Here is a 22880-nt window from a genome sequence, read left to right as displayed (position 1 = left end):
TCTCTGGTGTTAAGTGTCAACATTTAAATTCATGCTCAAATGTTCCATTAGTCTCTGTTAAGGTCAAGTCAATGCCCGTGGACCAATGAAAACCTCTCTCTCCTCCACCCCCCACTTCCTTTATCTTCCACCCTTTCACCCCCATCACTGACATTTTCCTCTATCTTGTACTCTCCATTTTAGGCTACCTCCCAGAGAGACAGGGAGAGCTCACGGCCACCATCTCCTCCTCCTCCTCCTCCTCCTCCCCCTCCTCCCCCTCCTCCTCCTCTCTCAGCTTCCTTCTCCTCCAGTAAGCACACCCTCATACTCCTTCCATCTGATGCCGGCTGGATGCAGACCGGAGGATTTTCAGCAGCTTCCTAAATCAGTGCTCCCTCTCAATTTCTCCGTCCCTTCCTCCTCCTCTTCCTCCTCTAACATCTGGAGCCTCTCCTTCTCTGACTCCTCTTTTTCTCCGCTTGCTCACCACCAGGATGTGGCACTCGTTGGCTCTGCTCCTCTCTGGATTCTCCGCTTTGATCCACGGTGAGCCTGCCTGCATTTCTCTCCCTGTTATTCACTCAGGAATCTTGCTGCAGCAGTGGCATTTGATAGGAATTCAGGAAAAGGAGTCGAGATTTTTGATGCTTCTTCCGTGAAGTGAATAAGACTTTAAAGTGGGGAAAAAAGCCTCCTGGAGAAGAAAAGTGCCAAACTTGCTCACCTGTTTGCTTGCTTGTTTACATCTCTGTGTTTCTTGTCCACTAATGTGTTCTTGTTTGTCTGGAAACACATGTTTAGGGCTCAAATGCCTCTGCACAACATGTTCTATAAATCAGATTGACGTCCAATCTGTGCTGAAACGCTGATGACACACACAGTGTGCCGAGAAATCTGAGCTGTTACAACACCTCATCGCTTTTCCGTCCTTCTGTCCAGACCTGTGTGCACATCAGTGGATTTCACACAGAAAAGCAACAAAACAGATCAGTTCAATTGCACACATGGATCAGCTCTCCTATTTTTTCCTCCCCGTCTTGAATGTGTTGCAGCTGTTGGGCTGCCGGAGCTCCGAGCAGCTGAATGTTAACGCTGCCAGTGGATGGCAGAGCTGAGAGGAGTGTAGGTGAACTTTCCCTACAGGCACAAGTACCAGCAGTGAAATGGTGTTCAGTCAGTGTTTAGGAGGAGGCTGTAGATCAAAAACTGAACAGCATAAAAGATAAGAAGACAGGGAAGGTAAAAGTTTCAGACTGTATGTCTGTAGACTCACTCCTGAAGAAAAAAAAAATATCCAGGACTTGTGCTTTGCTTTGACTGGCTTTGAAGGAAACCACTGTCACATTCTCAGCACTGAACCTTGAAATTTCTCTTTTCTATTACAGTCTGTGCCTGTCTTTCCCCGCAGTTTATCCGTGGAACACTATATTTCAGATTTGAGTTTTTCTTTGCTGTAATAAAGCATTGAGATGTTTTGAACTGCATTTTATCATCATTTTCTGCTCTCCAGAATGGTATTACCCGTAGATTAAGAACCCTCTTTTACCACATGTGTTTTCATAGGACACAAAAAAGAGAAAAAACTACATTTACAAAACATTCTTTACATCTTTAATTGGTCTCCACATTTGCACACAACCTCTGGGCCTTTTAAACTAACCTAATTATACATCAATTTGAGCCAGTTAGGCTCTGATAAGACTTCCCAACATTTCTAATTAGTTTACTGAATGTTCTCCAAGCTCTCTTTGAATCTTATTCCTATTTGTTAATTTCCCTTTGGATTTTCCATATTAATGTGAAATATTTCATTCTGACGGAGAAGCTGGACCGTTCTTCCCAGTTTAATTTGCAAGTCTTGAACCATAAAAGTCAAGATAAGTGTGACTAATAGTGATAAAATATCGTGCTAATTTCATCATTAAATTTCCTGTTTCTAAGCCTCATTTTAGTCATTTTAGTCATGTTCCTTTAGATTTCTACAGATAGAAAGGTTCTGTGATTTGATTCGCAAGGGATTTACCTTCGTGGAAGTTTGCCTTTTAATGTTGCCATAATTTTTGTTCCTTTCATAGAAAACACAAATTTCATAGAGATGATTTTTTTCTTTTTTTGCATAACCGTTTTGCCAGATTGAATGAACATTTCCCTGCTTCTTCAGTGTCCCTGCAGGGGCCTCATCAGAGAAACCTGCTGAAGAACCTCCTGAAGGACTACAACCGGATGGAGCGGCCAGTGGGCAATGACTCGCACCCTCTTACTGTCGTCTTTTCGCTGAGTTTGATACAGATCATGGACGTGGTAGGTGTATACAACCACTGCTTGTTCTCAACTTCATGCTCAACAGCCACCAGAAAGATGAATGTTGGAGTAAGACAAAACATTTAAAACACATATAATATGAACCTTTTAATGGAGAACATTGAGGATACTGGATTTTGCAATTAACATGGAAGGAAATAAAAACCAGGAGTTGTTGCCACCTCTGTTTGTTCATGCCTGAAACTGTCTGTTACTGCTGATGACAACCAGATTGTTGCATATTTAATTTGAACAGTTTTATAAATAAAGCATGTTTTAAAAGACAGGGTTGCAAAGTGCTTTACATGTGGAGAACCTAGTTTTTTAGAAGTCATTTGAAACAAACCACAAATTCAGCAGATGCGAAGGAACGAGGAACGCTGTTCCAAAGTTTAGGAGCTATAAACTCAAAAGCGGTTTTGAAATTGGAGCGGCAGACAGATAAGAAGCCAACCACTGGAATCAGGGGTTCAACAGTTCTACTATATATGCAGGGGCCATTCCATGCAGGGTCTTATGTGAGTCATAACAATTTGAAATATTTTCTGAACTGGTAGTCAACGAAGTCAGGCAGGAATTGGAGTGATATGGGACCCTCAGCTAGTTTTTTTTTGCAGCCGGGCTGCCGCATTCTGGACCGAGTGTGGATTAGATGAATGCAAAATCATATTCTCTCTCAAAACGAACTACAGGTCAGATAATTTCAGAAACACGCTAAGAATGTTTTTAATGTTTTGCAGGATGAGAAGAACCAGGTGTTAACCTCTAACATGTGGTTACAGATGGTAAGAACCCCTGAGATTTTTCCGCTGTTATAGGTGTGTGAAGATTTTCATGCTTTTGTTAAGTAGTTTACACAAGTTGTAACATGTATTTTAATGTCACGACGTTTGTTGAAACCCAGTTTGGGATCTAATAATGCAGAAGATAAGAAAGTCACAAGCTCATTTCCTATGAAAATACAGATGTAATATCTTTGAATTAAACTATCTATGTCTTTAAATCGGAAGATGGAGATAGAGTGGCTTAGCTGTAATCCACTGATTTACAGAGTGTAATTCTGTCTGTGCGTTTAAAGAGTTGGTACGACCACTACCTCCAGTGGAACCAGAGCGAACATCCCGGAGTGAAAAACCTTCGGTTCACCACAGATCAAATCTGGACACCTGACATCCTGCTCTACAACAGGTAAAACAAACACCTAAACACACACCTGTCTCTCACCCACACATACACACACATCAAGAATTAATCTCACTTCCTCCTCTACCCTTCCTCAGTGCAGATGACGACTTTGACTCCACCTTTAAGACCAATATTCTGGTGAACTCCAGCGGCTACGCCAAGTATCTTCCACCAGGTGGGGGCCTCCTTTTCATTTATTTATTTTTCAATTATTCATGCTTTCTGTCATTCATCCCTTTTCTACCACTTCCTCATTTCCCTGAGGTGGAGCAGGAGCATCTCATTCCGCAATCTCGGCATTTCTCCCTGTTTGTACACTTGACATTAATATTTCATCAGTGTAAGACAACATTCCTGGTTAGACACGGGTTACAGCGCTGTAATGTCTACAAATAGGAGACACTTGCTTCCTGTGCTTCCTGCCTTAACCTAAACGCAAGACCCTTGCAAGGCTGTGAGAGTGACGACTCCCCTGTGCTTTCACGGGTCTTTGCTTTATATTTTCTCAGGCTCTCCTTAATATACCAGATTAAAGTAGTCAGAGAGTGAATCCTTTGTGCTGGTAGGGAGCAGAGCTGAAATGCCCCCCCTCCAGTCACAGGCATGAACCGCGAGCTGAACCGTGTCAATTCAATTAAACGGACAGGTTTCTTAATAGGATGCTGCCAGATGTAAATACAGCTGCTTAATTCTGCCATTTGTATCGGAGTCATTGAAGGGAAGAATGAAAAGATAGTGCTCTGGTGTGGTAATGAAGCGAATGAAAGGTTTGACGCGTGTTGAAAGAGTGAAAAGAGAGATGGAAACAAATGAAGAAAAGCGAGTGAGTAAGGACGATCACACGGGCCTGGTTGCTGCTTCTGAGCTCTGTTAGGGCAGATTTGTGACAGGAATTAAAAGGCAACAGGTCTGCAGGTGGCAGGCATGGAGCACAAGATGGACAAAAGGTATTTCATTCAGATGTGGTGGATCTCAGGTGTCCTTTTTATACCCATCTTGTAGGTCTTGTTGTGTTTTGATTCATGTCAGTTCAGAAGATAAGGTGCAACAGGTTTTGGCTCTTATCTGGAATGGGTGACATTTACAACAACATAATCGTGTTTCTGGTCCTTGTAATGCCTTCTTGTGAAGTCGTTTTGGAGAATTTATTTTTGGAACCGCGTACGCTCTGAAACTGAGATTCCTCCAAACAGCAGAGAAAAATTCAAGTGCCTGTGAGCGCGTCGCTTTCAGAGTTACTGGATAACTTTGACAGGCAGGTTATGAAAATAAGCCGTGAGTGGAGGTGTACAAAGCAGGCAGAGCTACAACCCCAGTTCCAAAAAAGTTGGGAAGCTTAGTAAAATTCTAATTCAAACAGAACAAAATGATTTGCAAATTCCATGAATCAATATTTATTTACAATAGAAGATGGAAAACATATCAAATGTTGAAAGTGAGACATTTTACTATCTAATAAAAAAATATTGGCTTATCTTGAATTTGATGGCAGCATCATGTCTCCAAAAAGTTGGAACAGGGTCATGTTCACCTCTGTGTAGCGTCCTCTCTTCTTTTTTTGTTTTCTAAATTGTCCTTTTTTTCTTCCCATTTGTCTAGGTACCTAACTTATTGCACTTACTCTAGCACTAGTTATGCTCTTAGCTGTTTGGTTTTGGAAGGAAGTGCACTTATGATTTATTGTGACCTGAAGTTCTTTTGCCTACCGATGTTGAACACACTTATTGTAAGTGGCTTTGGATAAAAGCGTCTGCAAAATTACCGTAATGTAATGTAATGTTTTAACAGAAGTCTGTAAACATCTGGGAACTGAGGAGACCAGTTGTTGGCCCTTTGGGAGAGGAATGTTGTTCCATTTTTGTCTGATATAGGATTTTAGCTGCTCAACAGCTGCTTCTTTGTTGTATTTTGTGTTTCATGATGCACCAAATATTTTCAGTTGGTGAAAGTTTTGGACTACAGGCAGATCAGTCCAGCACTCAGATTCTTCTACAATAAAGCCATGGTGTTGTAATAGACGCAGTATGTGGGTTAGTATTGTCTTGCTGATATACGAAGGCCCTCTCACAAAAAGATGTCATCTAGATGGGATCATATGTTGCTCTAAAACCTGTATAAACCTTTCAGTATTGATGGTGCCTTTCCACATGTGCAAGTTAATAGTTACATGGGCACTAATGCAACCTCAGACCATCAGAGATGTAGGCTTTTGTTTCTGGATCGTGTTTGCAAATGGCTTCTTTTTGTGATATCCATGACAGAATCTGTTTGTAATGCTGTGCTGCCTGAGGGTCCAAAGATCACGGCATCCAGTATTGGCCATGTCCCTCGTGCGCAGAGATGTCTCCGGATTCTCTGAATGTTTTGATGCTATGTTCTGTAGCTGATGAAATATTCAAAGTCTGCATTTTCACATTGAGTAACATTATTCTAATATTTTAGAGTTTGCGGACACAGGCTTTAAATATTTCTGAACGTCTGCTCTTCTTTACTTCTGAGAGACTTTGCCTTTCTTAGGTGCTCTTTTATACCCAATCATGTTACTGATATCTTGCCATTTATCCTAATTAGCTGCGACATGTTTTTCCAGCTGTGTCTTTTTAGTACCACTTACTTTTTCTGTCTTATGTTGCCCCATCCCCAATTTTTTTGAGACATGTTGCTGCCATCAAATTCAAGATGATCTAATATTTTTCATGGAACAGTAAGACGTCTCACTTTCAGTATGTGATATGTTTTCTAAGTTCTATTGTTAATAGAATATTTGTTTATGCGATTTGCAAGTAATTGCATCCTTTGTTTTCTTCCATTTTCATTTGACACATTATCCAAAGTCTCTTGGAATTGTGGTTGTGGTTTGACCTTTTTTGGTGTTTTTTCTAATTTAGTGCCTGAGGAGCTCATAATGGGAGTAATTGTAAATATTTCATTCTCATGAAACAAAAGCAAGGACCTAACGTTAATGAAAAGAAAATGTGTAGCTTGGATTTGACAACAACCTCTGCTCCCAAACCAGCATTCAAGCTGCTAACCTCCTTACTCTTCTCCAAACTCTGCATTCATTTAATTCTGAGGGCTGATTTGCATGTCGACAGGCTCATAAGGAATGTCTTTGAGAACTGCAAGGCTTCCTTGGCATTTTGGTGTTATGTGTGTGTTTCCGAATGTCTAAACAGGCCTGATTGGTTTATTTCTGTAAGTACATTCAAGGCTGCAGTTTGCCAGCGACCACTGCATGGTTCATTGTGATTCCTCATTTTGGGAGGTGGATGTGAGCATGCAAGTGTGCTTTTTCATGATTTTGCACGTGGGTGTGCTGATGCGTATGTGTGAATGCATTTATTTTACATGATAAAAGTGGGAATCTCATTAGAGCACTATCTTATTTTTCAGTGCTACTGTGGATGTTTTCTTCTGATGCAGCTGAGGCTTAGTGAACAGCTGTGTGTGCAGGCAGTGTGGAGAAGAGTGACAATACGGCTGCCAGTTTTTTTTTTTTATAGGCATGTCTTTGATGGGATGTTGTTTCTTATCGAGTCTCTGCTCTCTCATCTTCAGACTCCAAACTGAATTGCAAAACAGTGAACTCTCCGAGGACCCGCACAATGTTTAAAAAGTCCTATAGCAGTGTGCAGTCTTGCTCGGAATGAAGCATTTTTCACAAAGTTTCATGAAAATATAGTCTTACAGTGAATAAATCATTGTCACGAACACGAAACTTGATATTCAAGGCAGACCCTGTGCACAGCACGTCTCTGATCCTGTGATACATCTTTCCTCTGTCATCCCAGCAGACTGCAGGGGTCAATGCTGTCATTTTGACCACTGATTGTCAAGCTGTAACTCCCTTTCCTCTTTCCTCGTGTCTTTTTCTCAGGAATCTTCATGAGCACGTGCAATGTGGACGTTCGCTGGTTTCCTTTTGACATTCAGAGGTGCGAGTTGAAATTTGGCTCTTGGACTTACGACGGCTGGCTCTTGGACCTCCAGATGACTGATGCTGACATCTCAGGCTACATGCCCAATGGAGAGTGGGATCTAATCGGTGAGTAGGATGAAACGTTTGCATTGTGCTCTCATCAAAAGCATCCAGGCATATATCAACCAAATCAGTCTCTCTGTGTTCTTCCAGGTGTTCCTGGCACCAGAAACGAGGCCTTCTACGACTGTTGTAAGGAGCCTTACCCAGATGTGACATTTGTTATCACAATACGGCGGCGAACGCTGTACTATGCTCTGAATCTGCTCATCCCATGCGTGCTGCTGTCTTCTATGACCTTGCTCATTTTTGTGCTGCCAGCTGACTCTGGGGAGAAGATTTCATTGGGTGAGTGCATCAGAAACTGAAACAAGAAAGAAGACTGTAGTTGGAAAAGTAGACAAGAAAAGTAGGAGAAGTGACTTTTTTTAGTATGTTTCAGTGTCTACCTTCAAGAATGTGCATGCATTCGGTGCAAACGTGTGAGAATCAAGGTAAAATACAGTGTTGTGAAAAGTCTTGAGCCACGGCTCATTTATTTATATCTTGCCAGGAAAAGAGGAAATCTGTGATTATTGAAATGTGTGTAAACATGAATGGAAAACTATTTTTGCCATATAAACTATTTCCATTTATGTTTTCAATAAAATGCTGCTCCTATTTCCTCTATTTCCTCTTTTCCTGGCAATATATAAAGAAATGAGGAGTAAATCAAGTAAATATATCTGTGCGGTAACAAAAAAATTCCACAAACTCATTGAAATGAGCAGGATTTCAGTATTAAAATCAAATATCCGATCCATATCCAAGCCACACAATATAGAAAAACCAGAATTTGATTAAACTGGTAACATCTAAGCAGTTGTATTGTTCATGTCTTTATTGAACCCACTGAGTAATCACTTAGAGTGCAGGCTGAAAAAATCAAGTGGATGCTGTTTATGGGAGTTGCACAACAATGAGGAGCTCAGTTTATTGTGTGTTTTAGGTTATTAGCTGTTAGTTACTTCCAAATGTTGCTTAACATTAAATGCACATCAGCTGTGTTTTCATTCACCGGTTTGGAGCAAATAAGTCAGAATGTATACTGTTGTCAGGACATAATTGTATAAACTAACTCTAAGCACGGCTGTAATAAAAAGAGTTACGGTCACGAGCTTGACACAGACTTTGGCTCAATCCCAATTCCTCCTCTTGGCCCTCCCCATCCCTTTTTTTTGGGAGGTAATGTGCCCCTTGTCTTTGGAAATCAAAGACTAGCGATCAATTCGCCCTTCAAACAGGGTGTAACGGGTAGTTTGGATCTCTAAGTGTCCAGTACTCCTTGATCCCTAAAAGAAAAGTGGCACTTTACCTCTGCTAAGCGGAGGGGTAGGGCCATGGTGAAGAATTGGTATTGAGCCTTAGAAGAATGAGACAGAAACCAAACAAGTTACCTTGGCAGTTTACAAGACAACAATGTAAAGAGATCTTTTGGAATTTGTTCAGTCTGAGTATTGTGTGATTACCTTTTTATTGACCATTTTTATTCTTCAGGAGCAGAAACAGCTGATTGGTCACATGAGCACTCGGCCTTGTAAAATGTGTCATAAGCTGTTCAGAAAGGCTGTTCCGATCACCCCTTAGACACATCAATGTATTTATTTCTTAAATGAACAAAGAAATGTTTCTTTGCATGTTTTTCCATTTCAATCGGGCAATAGTAATCATAAGAAGAATGTTTTTTATTTTTTTATTTTAAATAATTGAAGTGTCACTGTATGGTAAAAGTATCAAAATGCTCACGTTCAGCATTACAAACCTAAACCGAGTGACACAGATGACTGAGGCAGGTTTACTTCAACAAACACATTAAAGGGTTAATTTGGCCTTTTTCCACTAACCTTTTTGGATGTGCAACTTTAAAATGCACAGAAAAAATGTTTGAAATATACAACTTGTCTCATCCCATAACTCAACCTCTTATAAGCTTTGGGTCATAATATTCATGGAATGAATTGTTTATTCAGGGACTGCAAAGCTCTGATACAACTCCAGGCTCTGCAAAAACAGCTCCACACCACTATAACCTCCATGTTTCACAGGTACTGTAGGATAAAGATTAGGTGTTTGTTGTCTCATCTGTTCACAGAACAGACTCTGTCCTCTGTCCCTGAGGTGTTGTGAAGCCTTGAGGCGGTCACTTACAAACGTCAGTCTTGCCAAGATATATATATTTTTATGGGGAGCAGTGGTCTCCTGTGTCTTCCAATTAACGGCTTTCCTATTTAGTGTTTTCTAATGGTGCACGTCTTAAAAAACAAGTGAGTTCGGACGCTTTTGAGTTATTTTCTGGTGTTTTGCAGCAGCCTGCATTTGTTGACAACCTGTCTTATTTCTCTTTAGCATTTTCCAGCTTTGTGCATTTACATAATGCTTTCTTGAAGGTCAGGGAAGGTCGTAGAGAGGTCAAAGTTTAGCTGTAACTGGACTTTGTCAGAAGCCAGACTTCATGTGCCCATATTTGGACAGGGTGGACACTTTCTGACTCATCTTCTGCTTCCTATTGTGACTTAGATCATGAGCAGATGATCTATGTGGGTAATAGAGGTAGAAAAATCCTGAAAATTTTAAAAGATGTTGCACAATATTGTTTTCTTGCCTTTGGTTATTATACCAGACCAGACAGTAAAAAAACAGCAAACATGAATGTAGGCAGTGCAGGTTTCTTCTTTGCAGACTTCTTAAGAGGAAATAAATATATGCAATCGCGTGCCCTCCACTGACATCCCATAAAGTTGCCAAGAACAAATTAAATTTCCAACTTGAGTGCTCTCAAACTCCTACTAGTGTGATTATAGAATGTCTAAAACTGAATATTAATCACAGGAAAACCACTGGATAATAAATGCAAAAAGAATAGGAGTGGCACAGGAGATGTAACAGGAGGCACAAAACAGGCAAAGTTGGGAGGGAGCTGAGAGAGGAGAGGGATTAGAGGATGAAACAGACAGATGAGAAATGCGAGGAGGAGGAGGAACAGAGTGCAGTGGGTGTAAGACGATGGCAAAAAGACAGGTGAAGAATTTGAAAAGGATGAGAGAGGACAGCACAAAAAGAGGAAGGGAGGACTTATGATGGTGATGGGGAGGAGGAGGTGGGAGACAACCAAATCATACTATAATAGGCTGGAAGAGAGAGATGAAGCACATGGCACATTTTAATATTCACCCTGTTTAAAAATGACTGATGTCCATATCACCAGGACATTAAAAACTAGACTATATTATGTCGGCTTGGGAGATGAAACAATCAGACAGCTAACAGAAGAGCATTTATTCTAATAATGGATAGATTGTTTGATACAATATGCTCGACTGTCGGCATCTCAAATGTTTGAATTTAATCTTTTCCCCTGTGGTTTAGCCTCTCTCTATGGATGCTTTTTAAGTTTCAGAACATTTACCAAACATAAAAAAAGCTAATTGAAAATATAACATTTGATTGTGTGAAATTACAGTTGAGATTTTAACTCAGAGTTTGTGAAGGACCTTAGCACCTAGGTATCTGTAGTCCTCCTCCACCTCACCAAACTGTGAGAGCACAGTCAGCTGTGGTGCTTCTGTGCTGCTGACCACCTTCTCAGATGCACAACCCTTTGGTCTCACAAATTGTGGTCTGTTTGTCGGGTACTCAATAAAGCAGGTGGTTGTGGAGGCATCAACCTTTATTTTCTGCAGTTTCATACATAACAGTGCAGGCTGAATTGTATTAAAAGCACTGGAGGAATCAAAGAACATGATTCTCACCGTTGTCCAGATAAGGGTGGGCTCTCTGAGGCAGGTAGATGATGGCACCTTCAACACCAGACATAGGATGATAAGCAAACTGTAGTGGGTCCTGAAAGCTTTTCCTTGGCTTATTTAGGTATTTAGGTGAGCCAATAACACTCTCTCCAGGGCTTTCAGGATGGGGGATGTTAAGGCACCTAGTCTGTAGTCACTGAGGGCAAATGCAGAAGATTTTCAGGAACTGGAACAAGGCAGCATGTCTTCCACAGCACTGGGACTTTCTACTCAGATTGAAGAGGTGCTTTAGAATCCCACATAGCTGTTTAGTGCAGGTCTTTAGGACCCTGGGGCTGACACCATCTGGACTTTTTTCTGGTTCAGTTGCTCTAGCTGCATCACCTGACTGCTGGACCCAGACAGGCTGGGGGGGGGGGGGATCTCAGTGTGTTGTGATGTGGGGAGAAACGCTGGTTAGATCCACGATTGAGGTGGAGGGTGACATTATGGAGGTGTGGGTACAGGAAGGGTGTAAGGTCTGTGTAGCTGGAGGCAGAGTAGGAGAATGTGGAGCATTGTCCCGAGCTGAACCTAATTAAAGCATGTTCAGTTCATTGGCTCCATCCACTCTCCTTTTATTTGACCACAGATCCAACATGTTCTATCGAGGCTTGCTTTCCAGCTTTTTCCTGTAAACAGCAGCAGCATTTTTAAATCGCATCAGAACAGTGTCCTTGCATCAGTCCATTCTCTCCCTAACATATTCTATAATTTGGAAAAAATAATTACGTTTTTTGGGGACAACAGCCTTGTCAAACATGTCCTTAACCTCGATATAGGATGTATTATACAGCAACTCTCCAAAGGGAAAAAAAAAGCCAACTCTTACACATGCGTTTAATTAACCTATTGATGTAATTAAGGCTAGTGAATTGATTAAGGCGGAGAGAGCCTACACACTGCCTTCCAGGAAAATACTCTCTACTGTCACCTTACTTGATGGAGGAGACAATGGGGACAAAGTGGCCGGGCCTTCAGGGTTACGGGAGCTTGCTTTTAAAAAGAAGAGGTGTCATTTCTGAGCAAAAAACTGCAACATAAAAGAGGTAGTTTTTAATTGACCAATATCCTTAAAGCCTTCATACTTTATCTCTCTGCTATGGAGTTTAATTGAATGTTCTGAATGGGGACAGTTATGCCAGCAAAGCACTCCTGAAATTCTCTCACATGAGACAAATGGGGTGGAGGTGGAAAAATGAAGATGAGTTCCACAGCAGGAGTGGGTGAGATGTGTGCTTGCTGTGTGGATGTGCATTTTAGTCGTAGAGGTACAGAATGTCAAGAGGTAATTCACTGTCTGAGCATTAGCTGGTCATTTACATAAATCGAGCCAGATCTTATCCTGAGTGCGATCATTTATCAAAATACCAAACACACCAATGGAGTTTCTTAAAAGAAGCCTAAGCGACTCAGGGGAGGAGACTAAACCGCAGTATTGATTTCTTAACAAAATGTAGCCAAAGCATTAAGAACTATCTGTTTGTTTATTCCTCTGCCTGCAGGTATCACTGTGCTGCTCTCGCTCACTGTTTTCATGTTGCTGGTTGCAGAGATCATGCCCGCCACATCTGACTCTGTCCCTCTTATAGGTATGTGAAAATCGGTGTTTGTGTATGTCTTTTACATCTGCAAGTTAAATGAACTCGCGACACACCTTTTAAGACCTACTGCCCTCACTAAATTTAAGATTGACTATTTGATATCAACCCTGTGACCCTGAGTTGGATTATGAAAACAGATGGATGGATGGATGGATGGATGGATGGATATGATATCAAGCTGTTGAACTCAGTAATGTTGGCAGTAACTCAGTCTAGATTTGGTCTCGACTTAACCCAGTTCTGTAAAAAAATAGCTTTTGTTTGAGCTGCAGTGCTTTAGCAGATATAAAGCTAATCTTAAAGATTTTTTCAGTCGCTTTAAGGTAGCACTGTTGCTTCTTGAGACATTCCTCCTCATAATACGAACCTCATTGGGCATTTGTTCATGCAGGCAGTAATAACCCATGATTGTGTTCAAAGAATATGCAACCTCCAGTGGCCATAAGAACAACTGTATGAGAGGAGTCAAAATGCTGTGTATTTAAGTGATGGTGGCATTGTAATAGAGTGTATTTTAGTTCTAATCATGATGTTTTTGAACTGCAACCAAGACGTTTTAATTTAATTTAATTTCTACTCTACTGCGAGACATTTTTGTGGGAAGGATGGGGAAATGGTGGGCAAACTAAACAAGTTTCTTAGCTTGCAGCTCCAGGAAGAGATCTGGTAACATCACTTTTGCTCAGGGCTCAAGCTCATTTAAACAGACTGAGGGGGAGGTGGGAAAACTGTTTTGTGACCTGGCTAATCAAAATCTGAATGATCTTTAGAAACCCTTTTGGCACTATTTCGGCTGAAAAATTGTTTTTAAAGCAACTATGTGGCTTTTCTTTTCCAGGCAAGACCTTGTATGTTTCAGCTAAAGTCCAGCTGCCTTCAGTCAGTACCACAGAAAACATTTGATGGTTTATGAAATGGAAAATAAAGCATCAGAGCTCTAAACTGTTGAGCAGCTCAGTTCCTACATTAAGCAAGATTCGGAAAACATTTCACTTGACATCAGTTGGAGTGTTGTTAATAGGAGAGCTGATGTAATGCCGTGGGAAACATGCATCTGTCCTAACTTTTAAAAAGCCCGTTGACAGCATCAAATTCAAAATTCGCTCCTTGTCAGACAGACAACATATTATTTTCTGTTTTTATTTACATTTTACAATTTGACCCAATTTAATTGAAATAGGGTTTCCATTGGTATCAGGGAAAAAAAAAAATACACGATGATTCAGCTGTGATGATTTTACTGGATGAAAAGTCAAAAAAATTTCCCAAGATCAAATGAATTAACTGAGGGTCAGAAAATGTTAAAGTGTAATGGGTGCCCATCTAATTGTTGATGAATTTCACTGGTGGACCAGCTATCAAACACTGCCATCCTCAGTGCCATGCAGTTGTCCAGTGCTTAATAATCACAAGATTTCACACCCTCTATAACATAATGTACAAGAGTTATACAGTACACTTATAATATACAGTTACAAAGTAGCAGAGCAGCAAAATATCCCAACGAAAAACTGTAAAAACAGAATTTATTTAAACCACCTGCTCACCCTAAAATTTAATAGGCTAAATTGATTGTGGGCACACTGCTAGAAATTATGTTTAGTGAGCTAAGACTGCAGCCAGAAGCAGATGCAAGGCGATCTTGCCTGAAGATACAAAACCGGGTCATTAAAAGCTTCTGACAAAAAAATGCAGTCGTGATCATCAGAGTGCTTCTTTCAGCATATTTTTTTTATTAAGACTAACAACCCTCCTCTTAATCTGTTTGATGATTTTGCCAACACAGTGAACAGTGCAAACTAGCAGGCTGTAATGGTGATACCAAGTCTCACGTTGGCACATATATGTACAAAGGGTGTTCTTATCTTTAATAAAACAGGGGAAGAAACTGTCTGTGGGGTGGTTTAAAAGAAAACTAAGTTACACTTCATGTTGAGGATTCCAGTGAGTATTATGAGAGAATGTGTATATGTTAACCTAGTAACCACTGCAGCTGTTAACAGGCTGGAAAAAAAAAAAACTGTTTTGTGAAAAATCAGATAAAAAGAAAATACAACACTGCTTCAAACTCCTCCTCAGGTCAGTACTTTGCCAGTATTATGATCATCGTTGGGATGTCAGTCATCGCTACAGTGGTGGTTCTGCAGTATCATCACCACGATCCAAATGGTGGAAACATGCCAAAATGGGTGAGGCTGAACTCACACTGTTAATCCTGACCTAAGACACGTTACAAGATAGATAGGCTACATCATGCTGTCGTGCTCATTAAAGCTAAAGTTGGTCTCCATGTTTCAGATGTGATGCATTCTTTTTGTTTTTCTTGTCCCATTGTTAGTATCAGTGTTTTCAGTAAGACTTCATCAGATTGTTAGCGCAACGTACGCTTCCCTGCCAGTTTCTCTTTTTTATTCACCGTCTTCCTTGGCTGTGACTCATCGGCAGCGTCATTCTGCCTCAGTGTGTTCATCAAATGCCTCACCACAGACTTCAGCGGGAGTGCATTTCAAAGCACTCTGGATATGTGGGCGGACTTGGTTTGACTCATTCCCTCTTTTTTTTTATTTTTCTTGCCTCCTGTTTACTAAAAAATGCATCACATCTTTTTTGCAAGAGTTTTATTTCAATGTTTGTAAACTGAAAAATATTAAATATGGACAGTCACTTTGAGATTATGCAGTCTGTTTAATTTTTTCTCGGTTTTATTAATGTTGATGTTTAGATTTAAATGCAGAGATAAAGTTGACAGGTCTGGAATAACTAAAACATATACAGATGTCTTGGCCGCATGAGCGTGCAAATGCAGCATGTATTGACACATTGCAAGGACGTTCTCTTGATAAATGGCCCGTTCAGACAGTCCAGTGGCTAATTAACAAGCTAATTGATGAGTTTCAGATGAGGGCACTGAACCATCACAGTTCATAATTAGAGCTTGCACAAATACAATATTCAGTGGTGGCAGCAACAGTTTTTTTTTTACCTGCCTTGTAAACATACTCTGCGGATGATAACTGAGCAGTCATCTGGACATTAGCTCTCATTAGATGCCAGACACCCATCTGGACACTGCTGGGCCTGTTTGCCCTTTCTGGAAGCTTTTTACAGGGGAGTTTATGATGTTGAGGAAGAGTCAAAAAGAAGAAAGCAAGGGGAGTAAATAACAGAGCAAAAGTGAAGATTTAAATTTGAACCACTTTGAATTGTCTTTATCTAATGCTGTAGTTTACTAATCACTGTTGCAAGCTCAGAATGCTTCTGAATTAGTAATCTGTCAATTATTTCCGATAAGTCCACAGCTTGAATTTAATGCTGCCTGGTCTCTAGTAGAATCTAGTTCAACCAAAAAAAATCTTTTTTTTGCCTTAGGCGCTTTACCAAAGGCTCTAAAACTTTCACAAGTGCAGTTGCAGTGTAAAACAAACTGCAAGGCTGAAATAGGAGGCCGTTATATCAGCGTATCTGTTGAATCTATGTATTTGTGAACGGGTCGGGATGTGATGTTTTCAGTGCTTTACAGCTTTTTTAGATTTTCTTTAAATGCTTTAATGCTTAGCCCTCCCTCTGTGCAGATTTTAGCGTCTCTTTTTCTCTCCAGGTGCAGCTCGTTCTGCTGCAGTGGGTAGCATGGTTCTTGCGGATGAAGCGACCGGGGGAGAACGACGATCCAGAACGACCCCCCTGCGCTCCTCACTTGCGCCGCTGCTCCTCGGGCTCACAGAGTGGGAGCATCCCCAACCCTCCAGACCCCACTCTCCATCCGCTGCACCCACAGAACCTGGCTCCACTCCAGACGGGCCCACTTCATGCGGGGCACCCTCACCTGCATGCTCAATCCAGCACAAACAATAATGGGAACCTTCTTTACATGGGCTTCCAGAGCATTGAAGATTCTTCGGTGCTCTCAGAGCCCGTCCAGAGGAATAATATCTCAGGGCCTCCACGAGTTGTGGGAAGTCCGCCTCCACACCTGCCATCTCAGTTCTGCAGCTCCCCACCACCTCCTACTCCTAATATGGATACTGTTGGGTGTCCCAGCACCGTCTCTAGTGGTGGGGGCTTCGGAGGTGGACCTGGAGGGCTTGGAGGGTGCTCAACTGCGGGGATAGGAGACCCCCAACTGCAGGCTATTCTGGAGGAGGTGCGTTACATGGCAGACCGATTCCGAGAGCAGGACGAGGCCGAGAGCGTAGCTGACCAGTGGAAATTTGCGGGTGCGGTGATTGACCGCCTGTGTCTTGTGGCATTTAGCATTTTCAACATCATTTGCACCATCTCAATCCTTATGTCTGCTCCCAACTTTGTGGAGGCTGTTTCAAAGGACTTTGTCTGACTGCAAAGAGATAAACAGAGAAGAAAACGTGAAGGGACGGTTGTGGGGAATTAAATGTAGAATAAAGGATGGAGTGGGCCCCGATCCAAGGAAACACAATTTCCAGCAAACTGTAGGCTCTGTGATTTGTGATCGCAAGGACTTGGGAAACAGAAAAAAAAAAAAGGTTTTCTTTGCAATACATTCTGTTTTGTAACTGAAGAAAAGAAAACAGATGAAAAAGGCAATACAGAGTGAAGTTTAGATGAAATTAGGGCGAGCAGGGTGCTTTATCATATTCTTGACAAGCTGACATGGATTTTTGCGGCTAATTTAAAGACTTTCCTCCAAAATTAAGAGGAAAGATGAGTCAGAAAGAGGTACAGAAACAGAAGATTATCAGTCTAATGCAACTTGAGATAAGATGGCTCTAGAGCCGGGGAAGAGATTGAGAGTTTAAGAGTGGAAAAGAGACAGGCAGATAGACAGGGACAGATAAAGGAGACAGATATGTGAGTGTTTTATTTTCTCAAGGAGGGAAGACAGCCCCTTACTCCCACATGTGGAGAAAATACAGCATCATTCAAAGTGATATGAGGACAAGAGGGCGGGGAGAAGAGAAAGAGTCTTTTACAAGGACATGCAACAAAGAGCAGTTGTGAAGGCCCGATACTTCATCCCCCTGTGACACTGACAGAGTTAGGCGGAGTAAACAGCTTGATGCTCGGATGCACAAAAATGGACCGAAGATCAAGAACACGGCAGCACAGAGGAACAGAAGAGGATCTCATCTATTATTCAATCACATCCATCTAATGGCTGTCCAATTGAAAGACCTTGGATAATCTTTAGGATTAATAAGCTTTTAAAAGATGAAGTCCCCACTCTAAATTTCCAAGGCCTTATCTCGATGAGATGATTTCCAATCAGCAGAGATCAAAAGTTCCTCAGCAGCTTGCGCTGTGTGCGGTGCTTATCATGACTGGTAAACTGAATCAACTGGTCATCAGCAATGCAGCGGGCAGTCGCCTCGCTGCATTGGAGACAAAATGAAACTCCACAGGGCAGTTACCTAACTCTATCGGGCAGGTCATAATGGACCAGCACAACCCATTGGATTTCATATTAAAGGTTTAATAGCTCAGCTGGGAGGTCAGGACTTTAAAAGGACACATGAGGCAGCAAAAGGGGATGAGATTATTTAAAACCCCAAAATTGAAATGGAGAAGCAGCATTGCATAATTTGCTCTCAGATCCTGAGAGGTTTCCAGCTTCATGAGAAATCTTAAAAGGAACAATAAGGTTTTATTTCAAGGAGTTTATTTTAAGTTTTAAATTTTCACTGCAACCGTCGGCTAAAGATCATTTATGGAAAACAGTACCCAGGAACCAGAAAGTCTCTTAAATTAATTTGGATTTTGCTGGAATTGTTGGCATAATCTCTCTGCTAGCAGTTTGAATGTTGGTTGATTGCAAGGTTATCAAGGCTAAACTTAATTCACAGATATTGGTGGGTTTGATTAGCTTTTCCTGTATTTAAATGAAGGCTGTCAGGATTCTAACAGGCAAATGTAAAAGTATATGGAACTTCGTTCTTCTTCGTATGTACTTGCAAAGGATGCATCTAAAACCATGTGTCAAATAGCCTGATGCAGAGTATCTGACTTCTAAATACGACGTCTGTGCATTAAATTGACCCTTAGCAATTTCCTCCATCCATAGGCTGGAGCCTATCCCAGCTGTCATTGGGTGATAGGCAGGGTACACCCTGGACAGGTCGCCAGTCCACAGTGAAATGTGAGTGTAACATCCTAGCAACAATCCCACAATGCAATGTGTTGGACTTTAAAGATGCTAAAATTCTGATGCAAAAGTCTGAAATTTTTATTTACTGCTGGTGAAGGAGTTAATGAGGCGGTCAGGAGGAGAAGGATGAGTCATTCAAAAAAAGCTAGAAGCCACAGGAACCCTGTTCACTGATTCTATGATCTATGCATTTTCAATATGAGGTTTCATACGGGTACACTTGTGTTACACAGCCACTAATCATACAGTAGATATGAGAGAAAATATTGGATGGATTTTCCTGTATTTCTAAAAGCATTAGTAATAACAACTCACTATGTCATGCACATACGGTATACGACAGAAGCGAAGGCACCCCAATGCAATATCATTTCACTGTCAAAAGATTAAAAAATTGCATTATCTTACACTGACTGCATTATTTTCTAGTTAAACTGTCGAATATTTACTCACATAGTTAGGATTTCCATAATCGAAAATATAATGCCAACAGAAGGAACTCTCACAAAAATAACTGCTTCCAATAGTTTTTCATTTCTTTGTTTGTCCACTTTTATTTTGGATGATTTCAGCCTTGATGACAAAACCGTTGCACAAATCTCTGAAGAAATGTTCTGTCATTACAATAATATTTTTTCAGCTTCTCATTTCTGGAGGGGTTGTGTTTTCTCTTCAGAAACACCATAGAAAGGTTCCACTGGATGCAAGTCGGGCGAGTTTTCCCTTTTTGTTTTCTTTGTTAACTCTTGTGTGGTTTATCCTGCTGGAAGTCAAAGATTGACAGCAAGCATTTAGGTATTTCAGCTCGTATATTTTATCCACAGACATTCATGGTGTCATCTTTTCATGTCATCTCTCCCCAACAACTTTTACATTCACACGGCCCCGTATCATCACACTGCCACCAGCGTGCTTCACTGTCAGCATTGTGCATTCGCTGTAGTAGTCTTGGCCAGTTCGTGGCAAAATAAATAACCTTATGGAGTTGAAATGCAAGCAAGGTTTGAATTCTTGCACATTGTTCTTGGAGGTGAATGTCCTTCGCCCACTTTGAGTTGTCACATAACCTCAGATTTCCACTGATGAGCCTTGTGCTACACGGAATAACAGGAGTGCCGTAAAAAACAACGAATCTGTAAAGAATATAAAATAGATGAGCAAATATACACAGGAATAAACAAATAAATATGGAAATATAAAGACAAATATAAAAGAAAATTGAAAGCATTTTCATTTATTTAAGCATTGATTCATTTATTTATTTGTGTAAATATTTCTGAATTCAAATATAAATTAATGTATCATATATAAATGACTCTAATGTTCCTTTTTTAATTAAAACAATATTCTGTTTTTCCCCCCTTTACCTTAAATTTCCCGATGCCTTCATTGTGACGGGCCTTTGTTTTTCCCCTGCTTTTGTTGTCTGCTTCCTCCTTATGAAATTCCTCGTATTGTATCAGAAAACAATTTAATATTTCACTTATTTAAAATGACTTTTTCATTCAAATCTGTTTTTGAACAAATTCAAAGTAACACGTGGCACAGCTACAGCTGTGAGATGCACTACACTCGTGAATTTCTCGTCATGTGAAGCAGCGTGGTGCCGGGGCTGTCCACCAAAGTCGTGAACTGTGGTATCTCAGCCCCCAGGCACCCAAAGCAGCTTCAGGCCCAAGAATGTGCTTAACAAAAGTCCAAAGTCAACATTGGAGTCGGAAGCACATAGTTTCAGGGTTCACAAGCCTCTCTAATATTGCTTTAAGACAAGAAATAAGTAATATAGTTGGCGGATATACGCTTACATTACATCTGTATGGCCTACTTAAAAAGTTTGTTCCTATTTTTGGAAGACAGGCTCTATCACAGTTTCTGCGTTACAGCAAATTCTGTGACCCGTCAAATAAAGGTTGGAACCATTTTTCACTCGGTACTTGTAGACTGGCGTAGAGCGAAAACAGGAGAGAGAAATATAAGACAAAATGAAAATAGCAAAGACAATGGGATGTAGAAAATGCACACAAAAAAAGGAAAAATTGGGATAAAAACATATAAATTACATGATGAAAAATAAACTGAGAAAAATATAATGACAAAACAGAGTAATTAATGTAAAATTTACATAGATAACTAAATGGATCTGTTTGAAATGAATGTTTAAAGTGAATTCAATTTTCCATACTTTTCCACATTCATTGGTCGATTTCTATTTCTATTTCCTTATTTCTTTTTTTCCTTTTGTTCTTCTTATTCTTATACAAACTCATTCTTTTTTTTTATAGCACTCCTTTAATTTCACTGTTCCAGTTATAGCGCACTTCCCCATCAGTTTTTCAGAGCTTGACTGTACAAGTTGCGCACTGTTTGCGGCATTATTTTTGGAGAAGAGCCCCCGCGCCTCTGATTAGTTGGACAATTTCCTCGTTTTGTGCTTCTCCATAACTGCTGACCATTCATTTTCTTTCTTCCCATACTCTTTTCCATCTTTGTGAAGATGCACAATTGTTTTTTCAGTCCCTCTGGCAAAATTCCTTCTACAGACACGCAGGTCAACTCAGGCTTAGATCCAAATCTGAGTGAGGTTTTCACAGGTAATTTTCTAACCATGTGTGTCAATGATCGTATTTGCTTCTGCTGCGTTAAAATTTCTATTTCTGTATTTCCAATAAAGTCTTTCTAAAGTGGTTTTATTTTTCATAAGAGAAAATGCTTTACTCATCAACTTATGGGAATGAAATTATTCAGAGAATAAAAGCTGAATCATTTGACAATCAAGTGATATTGCATAAGGGTGGACTGACTCTTGCTGCATACTGTTACAGGTGCCAACACTTTGCATAGTCCTTTCAGGGAAGAATATGACTGGTGAAAGCAGTTGTTTGAGTAACAAATGCTGAACAAAATGTGGCTCCTTGCATTAAGATGCCTCATATTTGATTATGCAATTAACTATCAAGTGAACTACATTCAGACTGCAAGCAGAGACATGAAGCCTAATCATTTTATAAGGAATAAAACAACCCTTAAAAAAAAAAAAAAACTAGAATTACTTTTGATATTTTACTATGTCACCAAATCCCATTAAAAAAAGAAAGATTTAATTTCAATACATCACAAGCCTTAAAAGAGCTGGGCACTTCTCCTTTAAGAAAAATTTTACGATGTTCAGCCGTGAATTAATTCACATTTGATCCTCTGGTGAGTTTTTACAGCAGCAGGGTGAATAAAACTACATAGCTAACGTTCATCATAATGAGACGACATGACCAGTATAATGTGTGGCCCATTAATGTTTTTCTTATTTTTTTTTTAAAATCCTTTTATGACACAAAGGAAAATAAATCTCAGGCTTTGTTTGTGTGATACATTTGCTGATGTTTGGTCTTTTCATGAGATTTGATGGGAGGAAAGAATTATACGCTTATTCCTTTAAGAAAACCATTGATATTTGCTTTTGCATAACGATTCTAAAAGCCAAGTGTGTTTACTACATTCCTGACCGACACTGTCTGTCTCTACTCCGGAACTGTGTTTTCTGACTGTGAACTGCTTCATAGAGTAGAGACCCTCTCCTCACCTATCTTCATTTATTGTCTTTTTGTCAGTTCCTCTTCAAAGTCAGGTCGACAAGGAAGCAGAGGGTTGTTCTACTTTGAGCACATACTGACACCCAAACACTCACCTCTGTACAGAGCATCTCTCATCCAAAAAATAAAGGAATCTCTCCTTTTTTTCTACCACCATTTCTATGCCCTGCTCTCTATCTTGTGTCTGGCCTGACACCCAAAAAGAAGAGAAAAATGACAGCGAGGGAATGGGGGGTGGGGAGAAAGTGCTGATGCACTAGTGAGAGCCGGACAGGACCTTAATTGATCACTCGTTCAGGA

The 22880-nt window shown here is 40.4% G+C and overlaps 1 protein-coding gene across 1 annotated transcript; it reads left to right on the top strand.

Moving 5' to 3' along the window:
* Window positions 1–298: 298 nt before the first annotated feature.
* On the top strand, window positions 299–22730 carry chrna11 (cholinergic receptor, nicotinic, alpha 11). Its single transcript, XM_075449913.1, has 10 exons — window positions 299–528; window positions 2144–2283; window positions 3024–3068; window positions 3362–3471; window positions 3564–3643; window positions 7346–7513; window positions 7601–7795; window positions 12777–12863; window positions 14955–15064; window positions 16474–22730. The coding sequence occupies exons 1-10, from the start codon at window positions 477–479 to the stop codon at window positions 17206–17208; spliced, it is 1722 nt and encodes a 573-aa protein (XP_075306028.1). The 5' UTR covers window positions 299–476; the 3' UTR covers window positions 17209–22730.
* The last annotated feature ends 150 nt before the right edge of the window (window positions 22731–22880 follow it).

The sequence above is a fragment of the Odontesthes bonariensis genome, chromosome 18, assembly GCF_027942865.1.
Source record: "Odontesthes bonariensis isolate fOdoBon6 chromosome 18, fOdoBon6.hap1, whole genome shotgun sequence".
Classification (NCBI taxonomy): Eukaryota; Metazoa; Chordata; class Actinopteri; order Atheriniformes; family Atherinopsidae; genus Odontesthes; species Odontesthes bonariensis.
This window is presented reverse-complemented; position numbering and strand designations above follow the sequence as displayed.